General features: G+C 34.0%; 2 protein-coding genes across 3 annotated transcripts in view; both read left to right on the forward strand.

The window, feature by feature from the left end:
- LOC136025398 (uncharacterized) overlaps positions 1 to 26,052 on the forward strand; it is a 300,981-nt gene that overhangs the window by 171,742 nt on the left and 103,187 nt on the right. The gene's annotated exons all lie outside the window — the stretch shown is intronic.
- LOC136025395 (uncharacterized) overlaps positions 1 to 26,052 on the forward strand; it is a 46,880-nt gene that overhangs the window by 17,106 nt on the left and 3,722 nt on the right. Inside the window, exons 3-5 of the mRNA XM_065701388.1 lie at positions 12,628 to 12,862; positions 13,977 to 13,993; positions 17,900 to 18,137. Of these exons, the coding sequence (XP_065557460.1) occupies positions 12,628 to 12,862; positions 13,977 to 13,993; positions 17,900 to 18,137 (490 nt within the window). The remainder of the gene's footprint in view (positions 1 to 12,627; positions 12,863 to 13,976; positions 13,994 to 17,899; positions 18,138 to 26,052) is intronic.

A 26,052-nucleotide genomic window follows, 5' to 3' on the forward strand; every position in this document is an offset into this window, starting at 1 on the left:
TAATCCATGGACAGGAATTCGTGTCGTCAGTAAGTATAAGTCGTCATTTAACAAACAATAAAAGATTTGAACTTAGATTGGATAGATTTTTTTAACATTAACAAATCAGTATACTTTTTCATACCGATTTGTCATTCAACGTGTGAACTAGAGGACTTGTTTGAATAGTATTACTGACGGAGCCCAGTCTCTATTATTTGGATACGGCTAGCAACTGAGCTAATGTTTTTAATTAAAGTTTAAATTTCACTTGAGAGCGGACTTTAAAGCTAAACAAATATGTCGTCAATCAGCCAAAAAATGTTTGATGATAGAATGAAGGCTCTGGAAAAGAAGCTAGATTTCATAATTAGCAAACAAAGTGAGTTTGCTATTACACTGTCGTCGATTTCGGACGAGGTTCAAATTTTGAAAAATGAATCGAAGTCTCTTGATTCGAAGATTGTCATCCTAGAAAACCAGATTGAAGAGCAAAAGTCGAGATGTGATACAATCGAAGCGAAACTACTCGAAATGGAAGTTAAAGACCGTAAACTCAACTTAATCATCCACGGATTATAAAAAGAAAAACAGCAACAGACACTTTTCGCGAACGTGTCAACATTATTTTCATCGACAATGAAAATCACGGATAACGTTCAAATATTACAGTGCTACCGAATGTCTCAGAAGTCGAACGTGTCTACCCATAAGCCGACCGCCCCTCCAGTTTTCCTCTCAGTATCCTCAGTAAAAGATATTCAATGTATTTTCAGATCAATATCGAAATGGAAAGGAACAGGGGTCCGGATCTGCACGGACTTGCCGACCAAATTAAATACTGTGAGAAATGAATTGCTGGCTAAGGGCAAGGAATTACGAGATAATGGATCCGTACAATTTACACGCCTGAAGCAAAAAGGTGCCAAATTGTGGCTTGAATACAAATTGGCTTCAGAGTCGCAGTGGGAAAAAGTGTAAGATCACTAAAGGCGACTAGTGTGAGAAAATAAGGTCTACTCAGCTCTTGATTGATATATTTTGCATTTTTGTGTTTGTGTAATGTTCTTTATTTACTTTCGTGTGTTACTTAGGCTAGCTTGGTTCAAGATTCTCTTCATTATTTTTGCCCCAGTTATTTCTGTTCATTTATACCTACTAAATATAAGTTTGCTTGAAGGATGGCAGGTTTTTCATGATTCATCAATGGCACGGGGTCCTTGTCGCGCGGACTTGCTGGCACTAGGTAGGATCTTTCCGACACTTTTCAAATGAATTCTAAGTTTGCGGTTGTGGGGGGACGCGATAGGCTGGCAGCTTTGAAGGGGAAACCTCTAAACCTTTCGTTTCTTTCTGAAACTTTTAATGTTTTTGGCCAAAGAGAAAATAACACTTTTTCAGAAATAAAACCGTCATCGTATGTTTCTCCTGATGAAATAAATAGACTTGAAGATAATTCGAAGAGAATTGGATTTATAAACACACAGGGACTAATTAGCTCTATTGATGAACTAACCAGATTATTGCCAAGAAATCAAATTGATATTTTGGGAGTTTGTGAAACATTCATCAGTGATGCGACAAAACATGATTTTAAAATTTCGGGATATAATTTCATTGAAAAAAGTATACAAAACCATGGAAAAGATGGCCTCGGGTTATTTTTGAAAGAAGGAGTGCATTTTAAACGTCTGCCAGAGCTCGAAAAATATGACGTTGAAAAATTGTGTGAAATTTTGGCTGTTGAATGTCGGGCCGGAACCAAGAAATTAAAAATTTGTGTCGTTTATAAGCCTCCGTTGGCACCAATCCCGCTTTTTCTGTAATCTTTGGAATCCTTATTAGCATCTTTAGACGATAAAGATGTTGTGGTCATGGGGGATTTTAATATAAATTTACTGAATTATGATGAAAATACTCAAACAACCGAATTTATTTCTCTAATGACATCAAAATCACTGATTCCCTCATGTAAAATCCCAACGCGGGTTTCACTCACTAGTGCAACTCTCATCGACAACATATTTTTAACAACACCAGCCACGTATTCACAAGATATTTTAACGGATTTTTCTGATCATTTTTTGTTAATTTCCGATGTGAAATATCAGCTTCAAGCAAAAAAAGCACCAGAAATATCACACCGGATTATCAATAAAAATAAATCTGGACTGTTTAAAGGATAAATTGAATATTATCGATTGGTCTCGTGTATTTGATGCTGAAGACTTAAACTCTGCAATGGCTCATTTCTTCGAAAAATTTAACGCTGCTTTTGACGAGTCATGGCCCAGAGTAAAAACACGAAAAGGAAAATATAATCAACCCATTCAACCGTGGATATCACCCTCCCTTTTGACCTCAATAAAACAAAAAAACTGTCTTTATAAAAAATTGTTATCATTCCCAAGCGAAGAAAATAAAACAACTTTCAAAAAATACAAAAATCTACTTTCAAAAATAATACGTAATGCTAAAACAAAATTTTATTTTGATTCCTTTAGAGAAGTAAGTAAGTCACCAAAGAAAACTTGGGAGCTAATCAATTCCTGCTTAAATCGATCACCAAAAACTTCTACACCATCAGAAATAAAGGACGCTCATGGTCATATAATTGAAAGGGAGCTAGAAATAGCTAATTACATGAATTTGCATTTCGCGTCAATTGGACAATCGGTAGCCAACAAGCTCCAACATAACCTGCCCTATAGTCAATATGATTATCGTACATACCTTGTAAATCCTTCTGTAAAATCTATGTTTTTAACACCGGTAACAGAGAAAGAGCTTGCCAATATTGGTAAGCTTTTGAAAAATGGTAATTCCCCGGGGATTGATGAATCGTCTACGAACATTGTGAAAGTTATTTTACCGAGTTAATAAAGTAATGTGTCATTTGATAAATCTGTCATTTGGATCGGGAACTTTTCCGGATTCATGGTGATAGGTGATACCACTTTATAAAAGCTCTGACCGGAGAAATTGCACGAGTTACAGACCGATATCTATTCTTTCAGGCTTTTCTAAATTAATGGAGCGATGTTTTTATAATCGAGTGTATAATTTCCTTATTTCGAATGATTATTTTTCAAAAAATCAGTATGGGTTTAGAAAGGGACATAGTACGCAGGACGCTATCCTGACAATGGTCCAATTTATTCACGAATGTCTTGATAAAAAAAAATGATTCCGGCAAGTATTTTTTTGGATCTTGAGAAGGCATTTGATACGATTTGTCACGAAATATTGTTGTTTAAAATAATCCATGGCAGGATACGAGGACCAGTGCACGATTTTATCGCATCTTACCTAACAGGTCGATCCCAAGGAACAACTATCAATAAAACAGTTTTGGATCCATGCTTATTGCCCAATATGAGTGTTCCTCAGGGTTCAATTCTGGGACCACTGCTCTTCCTAATATACATAAATGACCTTCCATGAGCAACAGAAACCAACAGCCTGAATGTCCTTTTCGCCGATGATACCGGATCAACACTTGCAGGGAAGTCGGAAGATGATGTCAAAGAGAAGCTGCAAATCGTGTTTTCCCAGCTGATTGTATGGCTAAAAGCTAATCTTTTGTCATTGAATGTTGCCAAAACGAAATTCATCATTTATAGTAGACACAAAGCAAAAGGAATTTCAACTATAATTGATCAGGCTATAGATGTTCGAATTCAAAGGGTAACTTCACTCCGGTATCTTGGTATAACTATTGATGAAAATCTATCTTATAAAGAATATTGTAATAGATCACGCGTTAAAATCGCCCAAGGAGTTGGTGTAATGAGGAGGCTTCAGCATTTTTTTCCCTTATGAAGTTCTACGACTCATTTATTTTGCCTTGGTGCATTCCCATCTTACGTATTGTCCCCTAATTTATTTAGCAACTTTCAAATATCATATAAAACCGATACAGACTCTTCAAAACCGGGCTCTTCGAATTTTGCAAAGATATTTACCGTCGCCTTCTTCCTATCCAAATAAATCTAAAACTGAAACTATATATTTATTAACTAATATTTTACCTGTTTCAGAATTATTCACTCTTCGTTCTTTTTTATTCAAGGTAAAATATAACCGCACAGAACTGCCTTCGTACTTTCGTACGAGAAATTTTTTCCCTCAGCAACCTGACCATGTTTATGAAACCCGTAATAAATGGAGAATGCAGCACCTGAAATTAACCACTGAGAGATCACGGTTCTCGCCATATTTCTCGATCATGGGTTCATGGCATTTTTATCTACCATATATTGATTACAGTAAATCTCTCCCACATATTAAAAAGCAACTTCATTCTATCCTTATAAATAAATTCAATAAAAAAAAATCTTAAAGTAATAAAAAAAAATCTTAAAGTGAATAGTTGTTTGTTTGATATTGATAAGGTGGGCTCTTTATTTTTCAAATAAGTTGCAGGTCATCGGTCACCCTCGCTTGCACACTGTTTTTGTTTTGTTTTTCGGATTGATATTTGATGAGTGTCAGTTGTTTTGTGGGTGGGTTCCCGTCTAGTGGTGAGTCGTAGATTTATTTATATTTATTTTATGCATTTGTTTTTGTTTCTTTTTTCTGTCAAATAGGTGTGCTATATTGTTATACCGGGTCTTTGTCAATCGACCTTGTGTCTCCGGCTTGACCCTTTTTTTATATATTGCGTGTGTTGTACAGAAGTTTAAATAAAATCTTGAATCCCCATGGTATCCCCGTGTTAGGTATCACCCCCAAAATATATGCCTATGAAAACACAAGCAAATGTGGAACAACCAAGTAACACCAAAACAAGCTTATCCTACCTTAATTCTGGCTCTCATGTATTTAAGTTACCAATTCACACTCTGTATTAAAACTAAACAATTATTAAGTTAAAAAACAATTAAGTTTTTTATATGACCTAGATAAAAATCAAGGAAATGAATGTAAAGTAAGAACATTTAAAACGACAATATATACAAAATCCCCCGGAAATCCACTGTCAAAAATTAGGGACACGCCACACTCAATAACAAGGAAAATCAAAACTAACCAAAGATTTCGCTAGGTATTTCAATATAATTCTTTTTGTATTTATTTAAAAGTTCATAATAATGGAAACAAAATTTTTTAAATTGCCAAGTTAATTTATTTGTAGAAAAACCTCTTAAAATCAATTTTTGGCTTAAAATTTTACATCTATTTTTAAAATCCATATAATTACTATAAATCCTTGTATATCTAAGTAACTGTGAGAAAATTGCCAAATATGTGAGGGAATATGTGATATATGCGAATATGCAAGGGAACGGGAATGTAATCACTTCTAAATCGAAATCATCCGTTTTATAACACATTTTAAAACTTAATTTATTATTATCAGAAATATTAATATTTAAATCTAAGGAATGATCTTCTAGACCAGTGCCATGACTAGGTTCAAGAGTAAGCTCTGATGGATGTATATTTTTAGAATTATCAATGAATTCCTTACAATTTAAAACCAAAATATCATCTAAGTATCTTTTATTATTTGACAAAACATGTTTTAAATTATTTGGATTATTCTTATACATCATATATTTATATTCGAGTTGACTTAAGAACAAGTCAGCTATAAATGGGCTGGCATTCCCCCCCCCCCTATTATTCTAATAAATTAATATTATTCTAATATTATTCTAAGAATTCCCCCCCCCTTTGATTATTCTAATAAATCAAAAATCATATCTAAGCTGTACCCTCTCGAGTTAACTGTAGTCTTGAAGCAATTTGTCAATATAGCTTTTTTATTATAAGTGTCTATTTTTAAGAACCTCTTGCTAGATAAGAGGAAAGATTTCTTGATAACCGTTTTTAAATTATCTAACACTACATTAAGTGATAAATTAGTATACATTGTCGTAAAATCGAAAGACTCAATTCTTTTAGCTGAAACCATTGTTAAAGAGTGTGTCACATGCAGTGAATAATTAACACTCCAATATGGATTAAAATTCGAAAATTTTTTAATACCAGAACAATAGGTTTTCAGTTTATTTGTAATTTTCTTTAAAATTATAGAGAGGTCAGTAGCAGCAATGCGGGTTGGACATTTAGCTACTCCAGCAATAAACCGCGGTTTAGGGGGATTCTTATGAAATTTTACAGTCCAATATAGGAAAGGGAACTTTTTATCATTGTCATTAATTTTAATTTTCAATTTTCACTTTTTTCAATTAAATTCTCGTCCTCTAAATTCACCTTTTCGTAAACATTAGTCGTGTATAACTCCCTTGCTAGAACATCAGAATACAGATTCTGACAAATTATGGCAAAACTGTTATTAGCTTTATCCACCGGCACAATTACAAATTCATTCTGTAGATTAACAATTGCTTGTTTTATCTTAGCATTATAAAATAATGATTTAGTGCTATTATTTTTTAAGTTAGAATATATTTTATTTCGTATTCTACTAATAATTAAATTCTTCCAACTTTGAAAACTCTCTTTATTTTTATTCTCTTTCTTACACCACTTATCAATAAATAAATCAAAATCATTTTCCAAGCTATCAAGAATACTCGATGGTTTCAAATGATGATAAAGACAGAAATTATCCCCTTTATTCATTATAATTTGAAGAACACCTTGCTTTATTATTGACAAGTCCCCTGTTATATTTATTTTCATTTATTTATTTTTCATTTATCAAAATTTTGGTTTCGAGATTTTTTCCTTATAATTTCACTTTTCTTCAGGATTTCATTTTTCTTTCAAGGCGTTGTATTCATCAGGATTTCATTTTTCTTCACTATTTAATTTTTACTTTAAAAGCGTTTTTTAAATTTTATTTTCTTTCATGATATTTTTCGCCCCGAATATTTATTATCAAAAGATTTGTGTCCACTTTAGGATTCGAATACAAGACCAGACATTTTCCCAACGACACTAGTCTTAACCATTTGGACCAGAAAACTATCGATAATGTATTGGCCAGATAATAATTTCTAAATAATATCCTATTGCACGTAAAGAGAGTCTGCTGTTCCCGCATACTAGAACGATTATATTATTTGCATTTATCCAACCATATTAGAGCACAAGTATCCAATCCAATTGATTTTGCTGCATTAGATATGCACCTGCATGTTACGGTGTTATTATTTTTCCTGGAAAATTGTGTTAGCTATTCAATCAATTAGATGTTATATAGCATTACCCTTAGATATTTTATTGCGTAGACGATTACGTATTGAGGTTTTATTATTATTCGAAAAAAATTTAAGCCTTATTAAGAGTTATTTTTGAGAGGTGCGTATGAAAATACTACGTTTCTATTGCTCTATGCACCTGCAAGAAAGAGAGACATTATTTGTATTTGGCTATTTCTGATTGGTTTTAATGAAAATCCCACGTTGCTTTAAGCCAAAACTACGTATATAATTTCCAATTTGACAATGTGTGGCTAGCCCATCTTAGCAAGCAATTCTAGATGGGAAGGGCCGTTATAGAAGTAAACTTTTATTTACACTTTAGTTCTTGTTTTACAAAAATTTTACAAGCAAAAATGAAGAGGTTTGGATTTTTTGCTAGAAGAAAGATTACGGATTGCTTTGCGCTATGGGCCAGTCTTTTCGGATGAAATAAATCTTTATGTTAACCGTATATTTTGTACGACTACATGCAACTTAAAAAACAAATGCCCTACCGTACATCTTTACCACCTTGGAAACTTAAGGCTTGATATGCGTATGGTTTTTCAAAATTCTAAATCAACTAACTACCTCTGAAATTTCACACACTATCTTTTTTCGCCTCTTTTTGCCAAAATTGTTCTTCTGCACACGAAAATGCCAGAAAAAAACGTTTTGCTGTGGGACAGTCTTTTTGGCCAAAATAAATCCATTTTAGCCGTCTATATTAGCCGTGTATTATGTAGAATTACCTGCATCTTTCGAAACGAATGTGCTACCGGAGAGCATTACTGCATCTTAAATAGGAAGCTCAATATACGTTTTTTTTACCTTTTTTTGCTACAGTTCTTCTTTTGCACACCAAAATGTCTGAAAACACCACTTTGCTGCAGGACTGTCTTTTTTGGCTAAAATAAACGTCTTTTTTTGCAGTTTATTTTGTAGCACTTACGTTAACTGTTTATTTTGTAAGAATACCTGCAACTTTAAAAACGAATGCGATACTGTACGGCATTAATGTCTCTGAAACAGGAGGCTCAATATGCGCATTGTGTTTGGAAATCGTAAATCAATTAACTATCTCAGAATTTTCATACAGTAGGTTTTTGAACTTTTTTTATTTTCTTTTTTACACTAAATACCTGATAACACCATTTTGCTGTGTGACAGTCTTTTTGGCTAAAATAAATATCTATGTTAGCAGTTTATTTTGTAGGACTACCTGCAGTTTTACAAACGCATACACTATCGTACGGCATTGCTGCCTCCAAAACTCGAAGCTTAAAATGCATATAGTTTTCAAAAATTTGAAATCAATTAACTATCTAGGAATTTTCACACAATAGCTGTTTCTATCTTTTTTGGTTTGAATTTTTATTTTATACTACGAAATGGCGGAAACACCTGAAAAGACCACATTTCTGTGGGACAGTCTTTTTGGCTGAAATTCCTGTATATGTTAAACGTTTATTTTTCAAGACTACCTTTTTAGAAACGATTAAACTAACGCACAACATTACTGTCTCTGAAAATTGAAGCTTAATATTATTAAGGATGTTCAATAATTCTAGATGAATTAACTATCTCAGAGTTTTGACACTAGAGCCTTTTGGCCTTCTTTTGGCTAAAATTGCTCTTTTGTACATCAAAATAGCTGAAAATACCGTTTTTCTGAGGGACAGTCTTTTTGGCTGAAATTTATTTATGTTAATTGTTCGTTTTGTAGGTCTACCTGCACCTTTAAAAACGAATGTGTTACCTTACTTTATACTGCCTCTGAAATAGAAGTCTTACTATGCACATAGTTTTTCGAAAATTCTAAATCAATTAACATTCTGGGAATTTTCAAATGACATCCTGAAGAAAAGTGAAATTCTGAAAAAAATAGTTCTCTTAAAGTATTATGTAACACCCTTGCGTCCAACCTGGTTAAGTAACATCTTATATATATGCCACCGTTACATCATTCCTAATACATCTACCAAGTCACGCAAGATTACGTTACATACCACGTGTACATCGTCATTACGTAGCACCCATGTGTGTGTCCCTCTCAATTACATGTGAGGATTCCTCAAGAGCTCCTTACCAAGCTATTCTGAGAGCCACTAAGCAATTTTCAAACACGAATTTATCACCATAAGGTATAATCTCCTCTGAAACAGGAGGCACAATGTGCGTATAGTTTTTCAAAAATTCTAAATTAATTAAGAAACTCAGAATTTTGAAATGAATTCCCGAAGAAATAGTAAAATTCTGAAGAAAAGGTCTTAAAATATTACGCAGCACCTTTGTGTGCATCCTCGTTCAGTAACACCCAACATGTGCGCTGCCATTACATTATTCCCAATAAATATACCGAGTCACAGAAGATTACGCCACCCCCAATAAATCTATCAAGTCACACAAGATTGTGTCACATCCCAAGTATACACCGTCACTAAGTAACAGCCACGCATTTGTCCCTCTCCGTTTCTACCAGGGATTCCCCGTAATGCTCTGACCTCTAGCAGGGCCATTTGAGATTACGTCATCCTTAATACAAATAAACCGTCGCACAAAATTGCCTCACATCCCACCTGTGTACCGTTATTACGGTGCCAAACCATTGGGTAATAAATGTTACCTGAGAAAAACATCATGAAAGAAGATGAAATCTAAAAAAACACCTTGATATAAAAAACTAAATTCTGAATAAAAATGAAATCCTGAATAAGAAATCGTATTGAAAGAAAAATTGAAATCCAGAAGAAAAGTTAAATCTTCAAGAACAATTCTCTTAAAGCATTATGTAACACCCTTGCGTGCACCCCCGCTGCACAAAAGCCCACAAGTGTGCTGCCATTACATCATTCTAAAAAAAACAATCAAGTTATGTAAGAATACGTCACTCCCAATAAATCTATCAAGCCACGCAAGATTTTGTCACCTCCCATGTGTGCACCGTCATTACGTACAATCAATGTATTTGTCTCCATCAGTTACAACCATAGATTCCCCACAAAGCCCTGACCTCTGCCAAGTCTTGTGATACTTCGTCCACTTTAACGTAAATAAACATATTTTATCATGTAACAACAATAACTAAACTTCCCTTATTACATAGCAACCAAAAATAGACACTCCTTATTACGTAATTAACACCTACATCCCAAATGTACTTGCATCTTACCCAGAGCGAATCACTGTTAAATCTTCATCATTTAAATCTTAAAAAAAAAAACAGAGTAGCAGCTATGGGCCGGTTTAAAAGCAAAATCCCCTCACAAGTGCATTATCACTTTGTTTTGTTTCAATTAGAACGTCAATAAATTAGGTAAATGTATCTGGGCCATGACACAAAAGTTTTGTACTTTAGTCCAAAGATTGAGAATCATTTCCCATTACATTGTTAAGCATTCTTTGAGAAAATATTTTCCTTTGAAGAGACAACTCTTGAAAATCGTCATCTAGAATCAAACACTATTCCAAAGTCACTAAATTCCGTATTATTTTTGTTTTTCAAATCCTCCCATTTTTAATCCTGACATTCTCACTACCGATTATAGACTAACAAAGAATGAAGATTCTTTCTTGCTATTAAACTACCAAACAAACTAACTCTTTTTTATAGATTGATTCAGATCGTTGTCTTCAATATATTTCAATAATGCATTTGAGCCGCCTTGTAATCTTTGTATAATCTTGTTATACTCACTTTTGCTGCAAAATATAACTGTTCTCCAAACTGGAATTTGCTTAATGATATTACATATCGTACAAAGATCTTGTCCCATTCTAGGATTAGCTGCAAAACCCTTGTAATTGCTTCTGCTATATTAAACACTCTAGATTTCATTTCACCATTATTAGGGTCTTCAGTGTCCATTGGAATAAAAGCCTCCATTACTAAATGATATGCCAGGGATAGTATCCTCGATGTTGATACACTGAGCTCTTTTTCAATATTCAGATGAGTCAACCCTAAGATCTAACATGTCATATGTCGTCAACCTTCAAAACCGGTTTTTGCTTGACTATAGAAGTCTCCCTGAACTAAAACAAGTCACTTAAGATTAAGTCACCTTCACCTGTAAACATTGGACTATGATCAATTTTTTTATAGCCAGTTCGTCCCCACTCGACTAACTGATCCTGAACTCTATCAAGTTCTATAACGTTACTTCCAAAGAAAACATTTACATAAGTAAACAAACTCTATCACGTAGCAAACACCTCCATCTTGAAAAAGTATAATAAAAGTGTCGGGATCGGGATTCAAAAGGGATGCTGGCCCGTTTTGGTTATTGGGCTTACACTATTGATGGAAAAACGAAAGCAAGAAATATAAAATCATTTTGCATAGGAATTCTGGAAAATTCTACCAGTGTGTAATTTCCCCTGCAAAATTCACACCCTGAAAACTTCCTTTTCCATGAAATATCCCACCAGGAGAAAATTAGCTCTTCCCACCAGCAGAGTGTATGCATACTTCCCAATAACAAATACCATACGTATCTTCAAAGTGGTATCTTCAAAGATATATTTATTCGGCCAGTAAACTATGCTGAACAAAATGGCTATTTTTGCATATATGCAAATATATAAAAATATAAAAAAAATGGCTAATATTGCATATTTTTGCATACACATTTTTGCATATGGGAGTTTGAAACCTTTATAATAGGTTTTTGATATGCTGAATCTGATGATGTGGTTTCATGAAGATCCTATGACTTTAAGGGGCTATTTACCCCTTCTATCGAAAATAAGGTAATTATTCTCAGGCTCGTAACCTTTGATCGGTAAGACTAAACTTAACGAAACTTATATATTTGAAATCAACAAAAAAACAGCAAATTCTTTTGATATATCGATTGGTATCAAAACTCCGTTTTTCTTAGTTTTGGTTACTTTTAAGCCGGATTGCTCCTTACTTACATTTCGTTACCATGAACTGTTTGATATTTCCCTTTCTTTTATATATGACTTGATTATTTGTTCTAATTTCCATGTGTTGTAGGTTTTATCTATTCATTAATAGAATTATATGTTATACATTATATTGATGTAGTCATTCATTTTATTTTCGGATTATTTTGTTTTCATGTCTTAATTCAAAGTAATTTCCTGTTGTTTTAAGTTTGAATTATTCTATTATTTTGTATCTGATGTCTTAAGTTTTATTATAAAGTTTTAGTTTTATTTGAACAACACAAAAAAAAAGTTACAAAGATTTAGTAGTTTGTCTTGAAAAATAAAATTCCTCCAAACTAATGTGTCCCTAATTCATTCATATTTGACACCGACTAGTTCTCTGTTAACGTCCTTACTAAGTTCCTTAGATAAGTTACAAAATTTTAGAAGCACAAGCATTAAAAGGTAATGTAAGATAATTTCTTTCTTCCATAAGAGAAAAATAGATGTGCAGACTTGTAAAATATTTTGTTACATCTTTCTTTTATTGCCTTAAATTTTGTGGTAGTTTTGTTTAACTTATACAAGTTGACAGGATGGCGGCTGCACCATGGATCTGATATCGAAAGAATACGTGCTCTGATCAAGTACGGTGGTATATGGCTCGACAATGATGTCTACGTTGTACAAAATATGGATTATTATCGTCACTTTGAGATGGCGTTGGCCTGGGATAAAAGATTTATTGGCACACAAGTCCTGCTTGCCCACAGAAATGCAAGATTTTTGAAGCTATGGCTTGAATCATATCATGAATACCATCCTGAAAGGTAAGACACGGATTTTTACATATTCGAAATTTCAGTAAAAGATGTCACAACAACCTAGTTATAGTAACAGGCCAGGAATTACCAATAGGCCAGATAGGCCCGGAGCACACAAAGCCAGGGGCGCAATAGCTTAGAACTAAGTGTTGTTGTGTTTTTTTTTCTTAACAAAAACTGGACTGATGTGACTTACCGTCAAAGTGCCAGGTGCACTCCGCCACTGCTCTACCTATTCCTAGAAAAGTGATTTTAAAATAAAACAGAAATTCTGTGGCCACTTATAAACAGTTAGAAATGTCCCAGGAATGGCAAATGAGAGTTCGGTATCTTTCATTTCATTTTCTCTGTTTCATCTATATTTCATCTATATATCATTTCATCTTCATCTTCATTTTCCTTTCTCTCTCTTTCATTTTTTTTGGCCCATCAGTTATGTTGTGTTCAGTGCTCCCACTGTCCCTGAATATTTCTGGATTTCTTCGAAAATTTTCAAAGAACGGATCAGTAAAAACCCTTGGGTTTAGGGGTATCAAATTTTAAATCTGGTCCTGTCTAGTACACTGTTCAATAAAACAAATTCAGTTTAATAAAAACATGAGTTTACTTATATTTTTGCTTTAAACTAGATTTCACTTGTTAATTAATAGATTGAACAATGATATTGTTTCTGTTCCATCAATTGATTCCATCACTTCTAAAAACAACATATTGTGAAACTGGAAAGCCATGCATTGCTGACTTTCATGTTCTGATCCGGGTTTATCGCCAAGCCGATCAACGGCAATTTTTATTTCCGAAAATACTTTAAACAATCTATAAGAATAATGAGGCGAATTCTTCCCGGATGTTTGATATAACTGAGCAGCATCTAATTTAGTTATTAGTGATTACTCTGAATATTTACCAAAATGGCCCTGCAAAAGATCGGTAAGTCTGGGCAAATTTGAGAGTTTAACGGTAACTAGAAAGCTTAAGTATTGCTCCTCAAATGAAATTAGCTCTCCAAATTTGAACCGTATCATTCTGTTTCCAATTTACGCATTAAAGTTTGTACTTTCTTAGAGTTAATTATTTTCTAGTATTATTTTACCATTTTTTTAAAATAGTACTTTTTCAGGTGGTATTACAACGCAGGTGAGCGTCCATCAATTGAAGTTTTATATAAAGATCCATCACTTGTTCACAGAGTGAAACTGAAATTTGGCGCACATATGCTTGTTCATAAACTGTATAAGAGTTATTGGAAAGAGTGGAAAGAGCAAATAGCAATCCATTTACTTTTTAATCACAGACCTTACTTAGACAAGGAAAATTTCAAAACATACGGAGTCTTCAATGAAACAACCATCATGTCTTACAATCAGACTTTTGGGTTTATGGCACGGGAAGTACTTCTCATGAAGTATGCTTCAACAAACTAAATGAAAAAAAACGCTGGAAAGTGTTTTTAGTTGTGTAAGAAAAATGGTTGAAAAGTTGATGTAAATGAATTATTTATAGTATAAAACTTCTGAAAATTATTTATTAATTAAATAAAATGATTTCAAAATACTCTCGTATGCATTAATTTTGAAGTGTTTCAAATAAGTCTAGGTATTTTACTACAAATTATCTTGACTGAAATTTGTGCTTGAGTTTTTCAATTAGACTGCTGGGCATTTGATCATACATTTGTCTATGTCCTTGCGTTTCCCATTCTAAAATACTCTCCCCAGTAATACATGAAATATGTAGATGTGACGGTTGTCACAGCCAAGATTTATAGCATTCCTGGGCAATTTTTTAGCTATTATACATTTTAGCGTGGGCTATATAATGGATATCTAGCCACTCTGAAGTAATTTCAGCTGTTTTCTAGAAATACCCTTTTCTTTTTATGGAAGTAACACAAGCCTGGTTTCTAAAGTATATTTTCCCTTAATAATGGTAGGTGATAATTAGCTTACCTAAGCTATGGATGTCAGGGAATTGATTTTTTCAAGCGATAAATTCGACAGGACCTGAGCCTTTCATCATCAGGCATAATTTGAACATGATTATGACAGACACAGATCCTGTCGAAATTATCGTTTAAACAAATCAATCACCTGACATCCATAGCTTAGGTAGGCTAATTACCATCTATCATTATTATGTACAAGAGTCAGGTTGGCCTCAGGGAATATATTATATTTTCCTTGATTCCAAAAATTCTTTTCCAATCATTTTGTCTTTTGGCAAAGCCTCCATTTTATTTTTTAATGTGCTCATATAAAAAAAATAGACAATAACCAAGCCTTGAACGCCCTGTTTCATCTATGTGATAAATTTATTTCGTAAAATGGTATATCCGACACGGGTATACCATGGATTTATTCCAACATGGAATAAATAAGTATTTTCAAGTAAATACCAAGACAAACCAGTTTTATATGAGCCAATTTATTTCATCCTTTCATATTGTTTCTTTTAAACTGACAAATATAATACAATAAGAGATGTTTACAAATGAAACTAAATGTAGGTATCCCATCTAAAAATGTAATTCCATATACCATGATATTTTTATTTTTATTTTTATTCTATTCTTGAAAATTAATTATTTCTAGCCCCCAAGACTCCCACAACAATTAGACAAGGATCCCTCCGCATATGCAATCATTTTTATCATCTCTATTTTTCAACAGTAATTGTATCTCATCAATGTAAGATTCAATTAATATTTTTTGACACTTACAATATTTTACCAAAATCCTTAGAAAGTCTGGTTGATATACAAAAAAATGAAAATGGCTTAAATTTTCCTACATTAAGGCAAAAATTTCCTTATAAAGAAGAATTCTTTCTCCCTACTCACAAAGGTGTTTTTCTCTACTTCTGCTTATACAGTTTTGAAGGGTTAAGGAAAATTGATTACCTTCAAGGTAGTCATCTTAGTAGTAGTAGCTCGGAATCAATGTTGATGAAACCCTATCATTTAAAGATCATGTGAAGTCAGTTTCGAAAATATTGTCACATAACTTAGGTATCATGCGCAAATTAAAACATACTTTCCCCCAAAATGTTCTAAGATTGTTATATTTTTCCCTGATTCACCCTTACATTTTGTATTGCTCGTCGATTTGGCTTGGTACTTTCCCTTCGATAGTTCGTCCAATCTGTGTGATGCAGAATAATGCTATCCGAGTTTTTTGTGGTGTTGGGAACCGGGAGTCTTTGAGGTCTGTGTATAGAGATTTAAATATAATGCCTGCGGCTGGATTACGTGATTTTTATACGTTGATTTTTATATATAAGTATTACAGTGATAGCCTTCCTGATTGTTTTACAGGAATAATTTGTGAGAGGTCTGGTGTTCACCACCACATTACTCAGATGCGAGGTAACACTGAGGTTCCTCAATTAGTTTCAAGTAGGTCTTCTTTTTCACTTAAACTTTGGAATAAACTGAGTATAGATATCAAGGAAATAGGTAGCCTTGGCCAGTTTAAATCTGATTTACGTGTGGAGTTGCTCGGTAGGAATGCTTTTGAAACGGATTAACTAGAATAAATTTTACATGGGTTATTCACTTGTAATATTTATGTTGTTTTTTTTTTGTTTTTTTTTTTTTTCTTGGGGTCACGCAAGGTAGTGTATTGTTTATGTGTTTTTTGTTGATTTCGGTATATGGTCTCACTTTTCCATATTCTTTTATTCTCCATATTGTCTCTTTATTTTCTTTGAATTTAGCACAGCCTCGCAAGCTTCGCTTATGTTGTGCTATTGATTAAGAAATATTAATTTCTAATAAAATTGTTCTACTACTACTACTACTACTGCTACTTATAAAAACTTGGCCCAAGAACCAATTTCTGATGAAGACTACGATTTTTTAAATACAGTTTGAAAAAATTTAATAGTAAGAATTTAAAAGATTATACATCATTATATAGTGCCTCTGATGAAGGAAACTGTTACCTTAGCAATCCCTCCCTCGCATACGACATAGTGTTAAAAATGATGCTGTCTAGAAAAATTGAACTGATTACAGATCACAAAATGCATATTTTTATTGAAAGAGCTATCTATGGTGGGTTAGTTTTCCACAATGATTGGTAAGTAAAGTGTGACCCTGAAAATAAGAAAATCTCACTTATGGACTCTTATCTAGATGCAAATGCCCTTTACGAACAACGTATGTCTTCATTTCTTATGCCCATAGAGGATTAAATGTTCTTAGACCCCTTTAAATACCCTGATTTATATACTCTAATGGTAATCGGCTTCAAATCCAACGCCTTTCTTAGAGGTTGCAGGCTATTTATCAAAATTTTGTTTTCGAAATGACCTTTTCCATTAGGACTAATTGAGATAATAGTTACCATCCCTGAATCAGCAACAAATACTATTATTTCTTACCTGCCAGTTTATTAACATAGTGTGTTGAATTTTTGTGTTAATATTTTGAATATCATGGTTCGTCCTTTTCTAGTTTGCAGCTACTGCTGCAACCATGATTGGCATTAGAGAGTTTTGAAGCTTCAGTTACAAACATAAGAATCGAATATCAGCACAAGCGTCCTAATAGACGACACACTATCCAGCCTTTGTTTCTTATAATGGCTTTCAATCCTTGTCCTATTTTGAACTTAGATTTTTTTTTTTTTAGCTTGTTCATGTAAAAGGTAATTATTGAAATGTGAGTGTTCATAGTCAAATCATGATAAAGTCCAATGTAAAAATATAATAAGGCCAAAGCTCACAGAGTTTGATTTTCAAAAGAGTTGTTATTCAATCGTCAGACGTGTCAGAAGTGTCCTATGTCTTTCATAAATAACTTATCTTTTGTCTCAGAGTTTGTATAAAATTGAATTCTGAAGTTATTTTACATTATAGAGGGTAATAAAAGTGTAAAACACAAAAAAGTCCGAGTGTAAGCATTTCCAAAATTGTGTTTAACCTTTACTATATTTTTTCTGCATCATAATCTGCACTGTTAATATTTAGAAGAGAATTTGACTGTGTCAGGTTATGTTATTATTCATCAAACGTTTTCATAGAGCATATGTAATTTCATAGGGTGGCGCCTTCCTCATGGATCCGACATCGAGCGAATTCAAATGCTGATGAAGTATGGTGGAATATGGTTTGACAATGATGTCTATGTTGTTCAAAACCTGAATTATTATCGTCGTTTTGAAATGGCATTGGCCTGGGATGAAAATCAATTTCTTGGGACACAAGTTCTTGTCGCCCACAAAAATGCAAGATTTTTAAAGCTCTGGCTTGATACCTATCGTGAATACTACCCAGATAGGTAGGATATAAGTTATTTAAATTAATATGTATCAACTACAAGATTTGAACATGGGAAGCTACGGTAATGACAGTCTGGTTCTAAAACGTGGTCACTTCGAGGGCAGAGGAAGATTTTTTAAGTGTTTTCCAGAGGTATTACCTATGAAATAGTATCCTTTTGACTGGTCATATATCCCACAACAAGTTGTATGAGAGATGTAGTTCGATCTTACTTCATGGGGTTAAAGTAAAAGAAATTTCGAGGTGGGTAAGATACGTTTCATGGACGAAGGATGACATATTGCCTAAGATTGCTGTTCTTGACCATCAATCTGAGGCCAAACAAGAAGAAAGTCACCCGCAAATGAGGCAGGAAGAGGCAATAAAAAGGGTTTGAAGGATACTTGAACTTAATGGGAGAGAGTTAAGGATGAAACTATGAATAGAAGGATGTGGAGGAAGAGCTTGCTTGTCTGTGTTGGTGTAGGGTGGTTTTGTGCTGGATTGAGTTGTTAGCATGGATCACATCAGTAGTAGCTTGAATCGGCTCTTTCTATTTAACAGACGCCCCTCAATAACTGATTAATCACTTAGCCGATATCAAGAAATATTTCCAAACCACAGTCGTCAATACGAACATTCGAGAAAGACATATCTTTTTCCTTGTGAGAGCTTTATAATTTCAAATGAACAAAACATTTTATTGGTAGTTTAGTAATTTTAAGCAATAGCTTTAGCGGTAGAAGTAGTAGTAGTGGTAGTTGTAGTAAAAGCAGTAGTAGTAGAAGTAGTAATAGTAGTAATGATAGAAATGGTGTTATTAGCTGTAATAGCAGTAGTAGTGCAGGAGTATTAGTCTGTGAATATTGTCTTTTTGGTGAAAAATATAAAAAAACAAGTTTTTTTAGCTGCAAGTAAGGAGCGACATCAAAACTTAAAACGAACATAAATTACTTCGTATATGAAATGGGCTGCTTCCTCATCAACGCCCCGCTCTTTACGCTAAAGTTTGACTCTTTCTCTCAATTCTGCTTTTTAAAACAGTAAAAAACTTTAGCATAAAGAGCGGGGCGATGATTAGGAAGCAGCCCCTTTCATATACGAAGTAATTTCTGTTCGTTTTAAGTTTTGATGTCGCTCCTTACTTTCAGCTAAAAAAAACTTGCTTGTTTTATCTGATTTCTGAACGTTTTTGCATCAATGCATGTTTTGATTTTGGCTCTCCGCAAAAGCATAAATAACACGAAATTTGCAAGTTTTTTTTTTGCTAAATGGCTTTCTCATAGTTTTGATCAAATGATTTTGAGAAAAAAAGGAACGGTGGAGGAAGCCTAGTTGCCCCGCGATTTTTTGGTTACTTAAAAAGGAACTAGAACTTTTAATTTTTTACGAATGTTTTTATTAGTAAAAGATAAACGTAACTTATAAATTAGCTTACGTAACGAACTCTTGTAATCTCATGTTTTTATTACATATATGAGGGGCTCACCCCCTCGTCAGTACCTCGCTCTTTACACTAAAGATTAAATATTGTCCCAATTCATTAAGAATTACCCCTGAATCACAAAAGCCGTAGAATAAATAGTTGAAATCACTAAAAATACTTTAGTGTAAAGAGCAAGGTATTAGGAGGAGGTGAGCCCCTCATATGCGTAATAATTTCTGTTCGTTCTAAGTTTTAATGGTGCTCCTTACTTCCAGTTGAAAAAACTTTTCATATTTATTTTTTTATTGTTTTTTTTTAGTAATGCTAGAAAATCCTGCGCTCCCTTCATTGAAATTTTCTTCCCCCATGGCAAAATCCTCGATGGAAAGTTCCCCCAACATATCCCCCTATTGTCAACCCCTCCCCCCAACCCAAAAATCCCCCTGAAAAAGTCTGTACACTTCCCAATAAGCATTACTATATGTGAGCACTGGTCAAAGTTTGTAACTTGTAGCCCCTCCCACGGGGACTGTGGGGAAGTAAGTCGTCCCCAAAGACATAGTTAAAAGGTTTTTCGACTACGTTGAATAAAATGGCAATCTCAGAATTTTGATCCGTTGACTTTGGGAAAATAATTAGCGTGGGAGGGGGCCTAGGTGCCCTCCAATTTTTTTGGTCATTTAAAAAGGGCTCTAGAACTTTTCATTTCCGTTAGAAAGAGCCTTCTCACAAGATTCTAGGACCCCTGGGTCGATACGATCACCCCTGAGAAAAAAACAAACAAACAAATAAACACGCATCCGTGATCTGCCTTCTGGCAAAAGATACAAAATTCCACATTTTTGTAGATAGGAGCTTGAAACCTCTACTACAGGGTTCTCTGATACGCTGAATCTGATGGTGTGATTTTCGTTAAGATTATATGACTTTTAGGGGGTGTTTGTCCCTATTTTCTAAAATAAGGCCAATTTTCTCAGGCTCGTAACATTCGATGGGTAGGATTAAACTTGATGAAACTTATATATTTAAAATCAGCATTAAAATGCGATTCTTTTGATGTAGCTATTGGTATCAGAATTCCATTATTTAGGGTTTGGTTACTATTGAGCCGGGTCGCTCCTTACTACAGTTCGTTACCACGAACTGTTTGATTGATCATCTCTTTATCATTTCCTGAAAGTTTTAAATTAATATACTCATCCCTTCCCCCTTGACAATTCGTATGCACATAAAGTGTTTTGGGTTTGTTCAACACTCCCCTCAGCATTCTTTGAAAGGCTCACCTGGATATTCACAGTCTGCTTCAAAATGATAGGTCAAACATCCCCTCTTTTCTCAATAATATGTACAATATGTACACAATGGGTGAACTGCATAACTTATAGTGCTTATCCTGAGGGCTTTGGGTAGTGGCAGCTATTTGGTAGTAGCAATAGAATCAATGCTAGTAGCCTTAGCCTTAGCAACAGTAGGTAATAGTACTAGCGGTAATAGTAGCAGTTGCAGTAATAGAAGTAGTAGTAGTAGAAGCAGAAATATTGGGATGGAAATATTGTCTTTTTTAGCTCAACATTCCCCACAATATTTCGTGTAGGTTTCAACTTCAGAGATTAAACCGCTCTTAAGGTGTTGCTGATATGCCCTTTTGACAACCTGCATATAGATGGCGTGTTGATATTCAGTTCATCTTCCCCTTTCAATATTTTTTTAAGTCTCACTTTCATACCCTTAGGCATTACTCTAATAGTAGTCACAGTAAAAGTAGTAGTAATACTATTAGAACTAGTTGAAGGTCTAGTTGCATTAGCAGTAATAGCATTAGTACTAGTAGCAGCTTTAACATTAAAATATTTTATTTTGATCAGTTGTAACCCCCCCACCCCCTAATAACCCCACGAAGTTTCAACTTAATGTATTTACCTGTTGCTACGACTTGGCCCGTATACCCTTTTAATAACCTGTATATACATGGTTTCAATTCAGCTAAACCTCCCCCTAGAAACTTCCTAAAATTTTCATCTTAATACTCTTAGCCTTACTGGAAGTTGCAGTAGAAGTAGTAGTTGGACTAGTAGGAATAGTAGCATGGGTATACTGCGCTTTGGTAAATTGATCTTCCCCTTTAAGCATTCTATGAAACTTAATACACAAATCCATTCTTGATATAAGCCCTTTTAACAATCTGCAGACAGATGGTTTGTTTTGATTTAGGTTAAATTTCCCATCAATATTCTCTCCAATTTTTACCTTCATTAGCTTAATTATAGCATTATTAGTATCATAGCAGTAATGGTAGTAGAAGGAGAAGTAGTAGCAGTGGTAGTGTTATATTATTAGTAGTAGTAACAAGTAGTGGCAGCAGTATTTATACCAGTCGTAGTATGCATATGCTGCCCCTTTGTCAGTTGGACATCCCCTTCATGACACCCCAGAAGTTTCATCTTGATACTGCAAACTATTCCGTAAACATCGCTGATATACTCTTTTGAGCCCCTAAATACATCCTTTTCATCTTAGTACTCATAGACTTACAACTACTTTCAATAGAAGTAGGATTTGGAGCTGTAAAAGTGGTAGTAGTAGCAGTAAATGTAGCAGCAGTATTAGTAATAATATGCATTTATTGCCTTTTGGTTGGTTTACCTTCCCCTTTAAGCATTCTGTGAAAGTTCCGAATTAACACCAAAATCCATTCTTGAGATATGCTCTTTTGACAATCTGCTCACACTAGTGTGTTTTGAATTAGTTCAGTTTCCTCCTCATTATTCTCTCAAATTTTCTCCTTCCTGCGCTTAACCTTAATATCAGTAGTAGGAGCAGTAGTAGCGTTGTTTTAGTAGCAGTAGTAACAGTAGTAGCAGCAATAATAATAGCAGTAATAGCATCTATATTTTGCCTTTTGGTTATTTGACTGCCCCCCTCATGATTCCCCGAAAGTTTCATCTTGACATGGCAAGGTGTTCTAAAAATATTGCTGATATGACCTTTTGACAATCTGTATGCACATAGAATGTTTTCATTTAGGTCAACTTTCCCCACATAGGTTCATTTCAATTTCCTCAGGCTCGGTAATACTCGCTACAGAAGTAGTAGTTTAGGGGTAAAACTGGTAGCAGCAGTAGTTGTAGTAGTATTATTACTACTACTACTACTAACAACTTACCGCAGCACCAAGCCTTCTGATGCCAACACAGTTACACACGCTTCTCCTTCATCTCAATCTATTCAAAGCCATCCTCTTTACACCTTCCCAGGAAGTTTCCATTTCCTTTAAATCTTTCTTTATGACATCCTCCCACCCTAAAAGAGGGCAACTTGCTTTCCGATTAGCCCTAGCCGGTTGGCCGAAAAGGACAACCTTCGGCAATCTGTCATCCTTCATCTGCACAACTTACCATAGCCATCTTATTCTTTCTTTCATTATAGCCCTTGAAAGCGGAATTGAAGCCCATTTTTTGTAGAGCCTACTGTTTGAAATACGGTCATTCAGCTGGGTATCCAGAAAAATCTGTAGGCAATTTTTCTGGAAAACATCTAGTAAATCTTCATCCGCTTTTCGGAGCATCCATTCTTCATAGCCATATTTGACCACTGTCATCAAGGTACCTTCCAATATTCTAATATTGGTTTGCGGACTTACCTTCCTATTCTTCCAAACTTTTTTTTTAACTGTAAAAAAAAACACCCTGAGCCTTGGCTATTCTACTTTTAACATTTTCACTGCTCCCACCATCTTTACTAATATTACTACCAACGTAAGTGAAGCTGTCCATTTAATCAATCCATCTTTTCATTACCTGACGTCACTTTTCATTTTCACTTATTTCGAGCCTTAGTGACTTAGTCTTCAACATTAATTTTCAAACCTATTCTAGCACCCTGAACTCGCAAAACCTCTAAAAGCTCATTCATTTTGCTCGGGTATTTAAGAGGGTCTAAAAACTTCCAATCCTCCGTGGGCATAAGAAACGTGGACATGCACTGTTCGTAAAGGGCATTTGTATCTAGATAGAGTTCACAAGTGAGATTTTCTGTATTTTTAGGGTCACACTTTACATACCTATCTTTGTAGAAAACTAACCCACCATAGATAGCTCTTTCAATAAAAAGATGCATTTCTTGATCTTTAATCGGTTCAATTTTGCTTGACGGCATCTTTTTAACATTATTTCATATGCGAGGGAGGGGGTGCTAGGTTAAGGTAACAGTTTGGTTCGAGTTTACATGGACCAAGGATTGTGGTACTAAATTCCATAAATACATCTACTAAAGTGAGAAGCCTACATCAGAGGCACGATACAATGATCTTTTAAATTCTTACCGTTAAATTTTTTCCAAACTGTATTTTCAGAATCGTAGTTCTCATCAGAAACTGGTTATTGGACCAAGTTCTGAATGACTACTTTGAAGGTAATGAATTTTCCTTAAACCTTTTAAAACAGTCTATAAGCAAAACCACGAACTGTTTTAAAGGGAAAGGGTTGAGAAAATAGAAGTTCTTGAAAAAAGCTTGTAATTAATCTAATATGCAAGCTAATGACGAAAACTGGCAGTAATATGCTATGAAAATTAAAGATGGTACTAGTTTAAAGCTGAAAATTTGTGGTGTAGGTCGTAAACATGCAAATTTGTTAAAACTAAGAATGTGTTTGGTTTCAAAGGTGACATTAGAACTCGCGAGATTTTTCAGAAGAGTAAATTTTTTTGACATTTCTAGCATTAAGATATTTAATTCATTGGGTTAGAAGTCCGAAAAATAATTAAAAAAAATATTTTACTACTAAATAATTAATATTTTGTGGCATTAAAAAGAATTTAATTGGTAAGTCCAAAATTAAAGATTTCTTTTTTTTTAAACTTATGCTATTAAAAATGAAAAAACCTAATATTTTAAATGGAGCATAATTGGAAATTCCAAAATTGATTATTCATTATATAAAAACCTCAAGCTATTAAAAAATGAAAAAACTTGTTGTAATAAAAAGAGTTTAATTGGGTATTCTGAAATTGAAGTTCTCTTTATAAGACAAACCCTACTCTGTTAAGTAATTAAACAACTTGTTTATTAAAAAAAAGTTTAATTAGGGTGCTCATATTTAACATAGATGCAAGAAGAAAAAAAATCCAAATAACAAAAAATACACTTGAAACTCGAAAAAAAACACAAAAAAGACGCCTTAAAATCTTGAAATTATAAAATATATAAAAACTCAATGTTTAAGAAACGAAAATAATCAAACGTTGAAATCCTGAAATTACAGACAAAAACTAGCGCTTAAGACTCGAAAAATAAGGTGTTAAATTCTTAAAACCACAAATTTTAAAAACTTAAAACTTGATAAACGGAAAAAAAACACATTAAAAATTCAATCAACGGTAAAAACATTAAAAAATAGTGATGCAAAAGAGGGGAAACATATTTAATAGGACCATTGACTCCCAGTACGTCATGAAGGGGCGGAAACTAGCCCTTTACGGGGACAAATGTATTTGCCCGTTTCCTCTGATAAATAAAAAATAGGATAAGCATTCCAAGAAGGCTGGCCAATCTATCAAACAGTTCGTGGTAACGAACTGTAGTAAGGAGCGACCCGGCTCAATAGTAAACGAAACTCTAAAAAACGAAATTTTGATGCTAAGATACATCAAAAGAATTGAATTTTCATGCTGATTTTAAATATATAAATTTCATCAGATTTAGTCTTTGTCATCATAAGTTACGAGCCTGAGAAAATTTGCCTTATTTTGGGGAAATAGGGTGCGAAACAACCCCTAAAAGTCATAGAATCTTATCAAATCACACCGTCAGATTCGGCATATCAGAGAACCCTGTAGCAAAAATTTCAAGCTCCTATCTACAAAAATGTGGAATTTCGTATTTTTTTGCCAGAAGACAAATCACGGGTGCGTGTTTATTTGTTTTGTTTTTTTTTTCTTTTCCCCAGGGGTCATCGTATCGACCAAGTAGTCCTAGAATGTCGCAAGAGGTCTCATTCTAACGGAAATGAAAAGTTCTAGTGCCCTTTTTAAGTGACCAAAAAAATTGGAGGGCACCTAGGCCCCCTCCCACGCTAATTTTTTTCCAAAGTCAACGGATCAAAATTTTTAGATAGCCATTTTGTTCCGCACAGTTGAAAATTATAAAAACCATGTCTTTGGGGATGACTTATTCCTCTACAATCCCTGGGGGAGGAGCTGCAAGTTACAAACTTTGACCAGTGTTTACATATAGTAATGTTATTGGGAGGTGTACAGGCGTTTTCAGGGTTTTTTTTGTTTGGGGTGGGGCTGAGGGGAGGAGGCTATGTGGGAGGATCTTTCGTTGGAGGAATATGTCATGGGGGAAGAAAAATTCAATGAAAAGGGCAAAGGATTTTCTAGCATTACTATAAAAAAAAATAATGAAAAAATAAACATGAAAACGTTTTTTCAATTGAAAGTAAGGAGTAGCATTGAAACTTAAAACGAACAGATATTATTACGCATATGAGGGGTTCTAAAAATACTT

This window comes from Artemia franciscana, chromosome 3 (genome assembly GCF_032884065.1).
Source record: "Artemia franciscana chromosome 3, ASM3288406v1, whole genome shotgun sequence".
Taxonomy (NCBI): Eukaryota; Metazoa; Arthropoda; class Branchiopoda; order Anostraca; family Artemiidae; genus Artemia; species Artemia franciscana.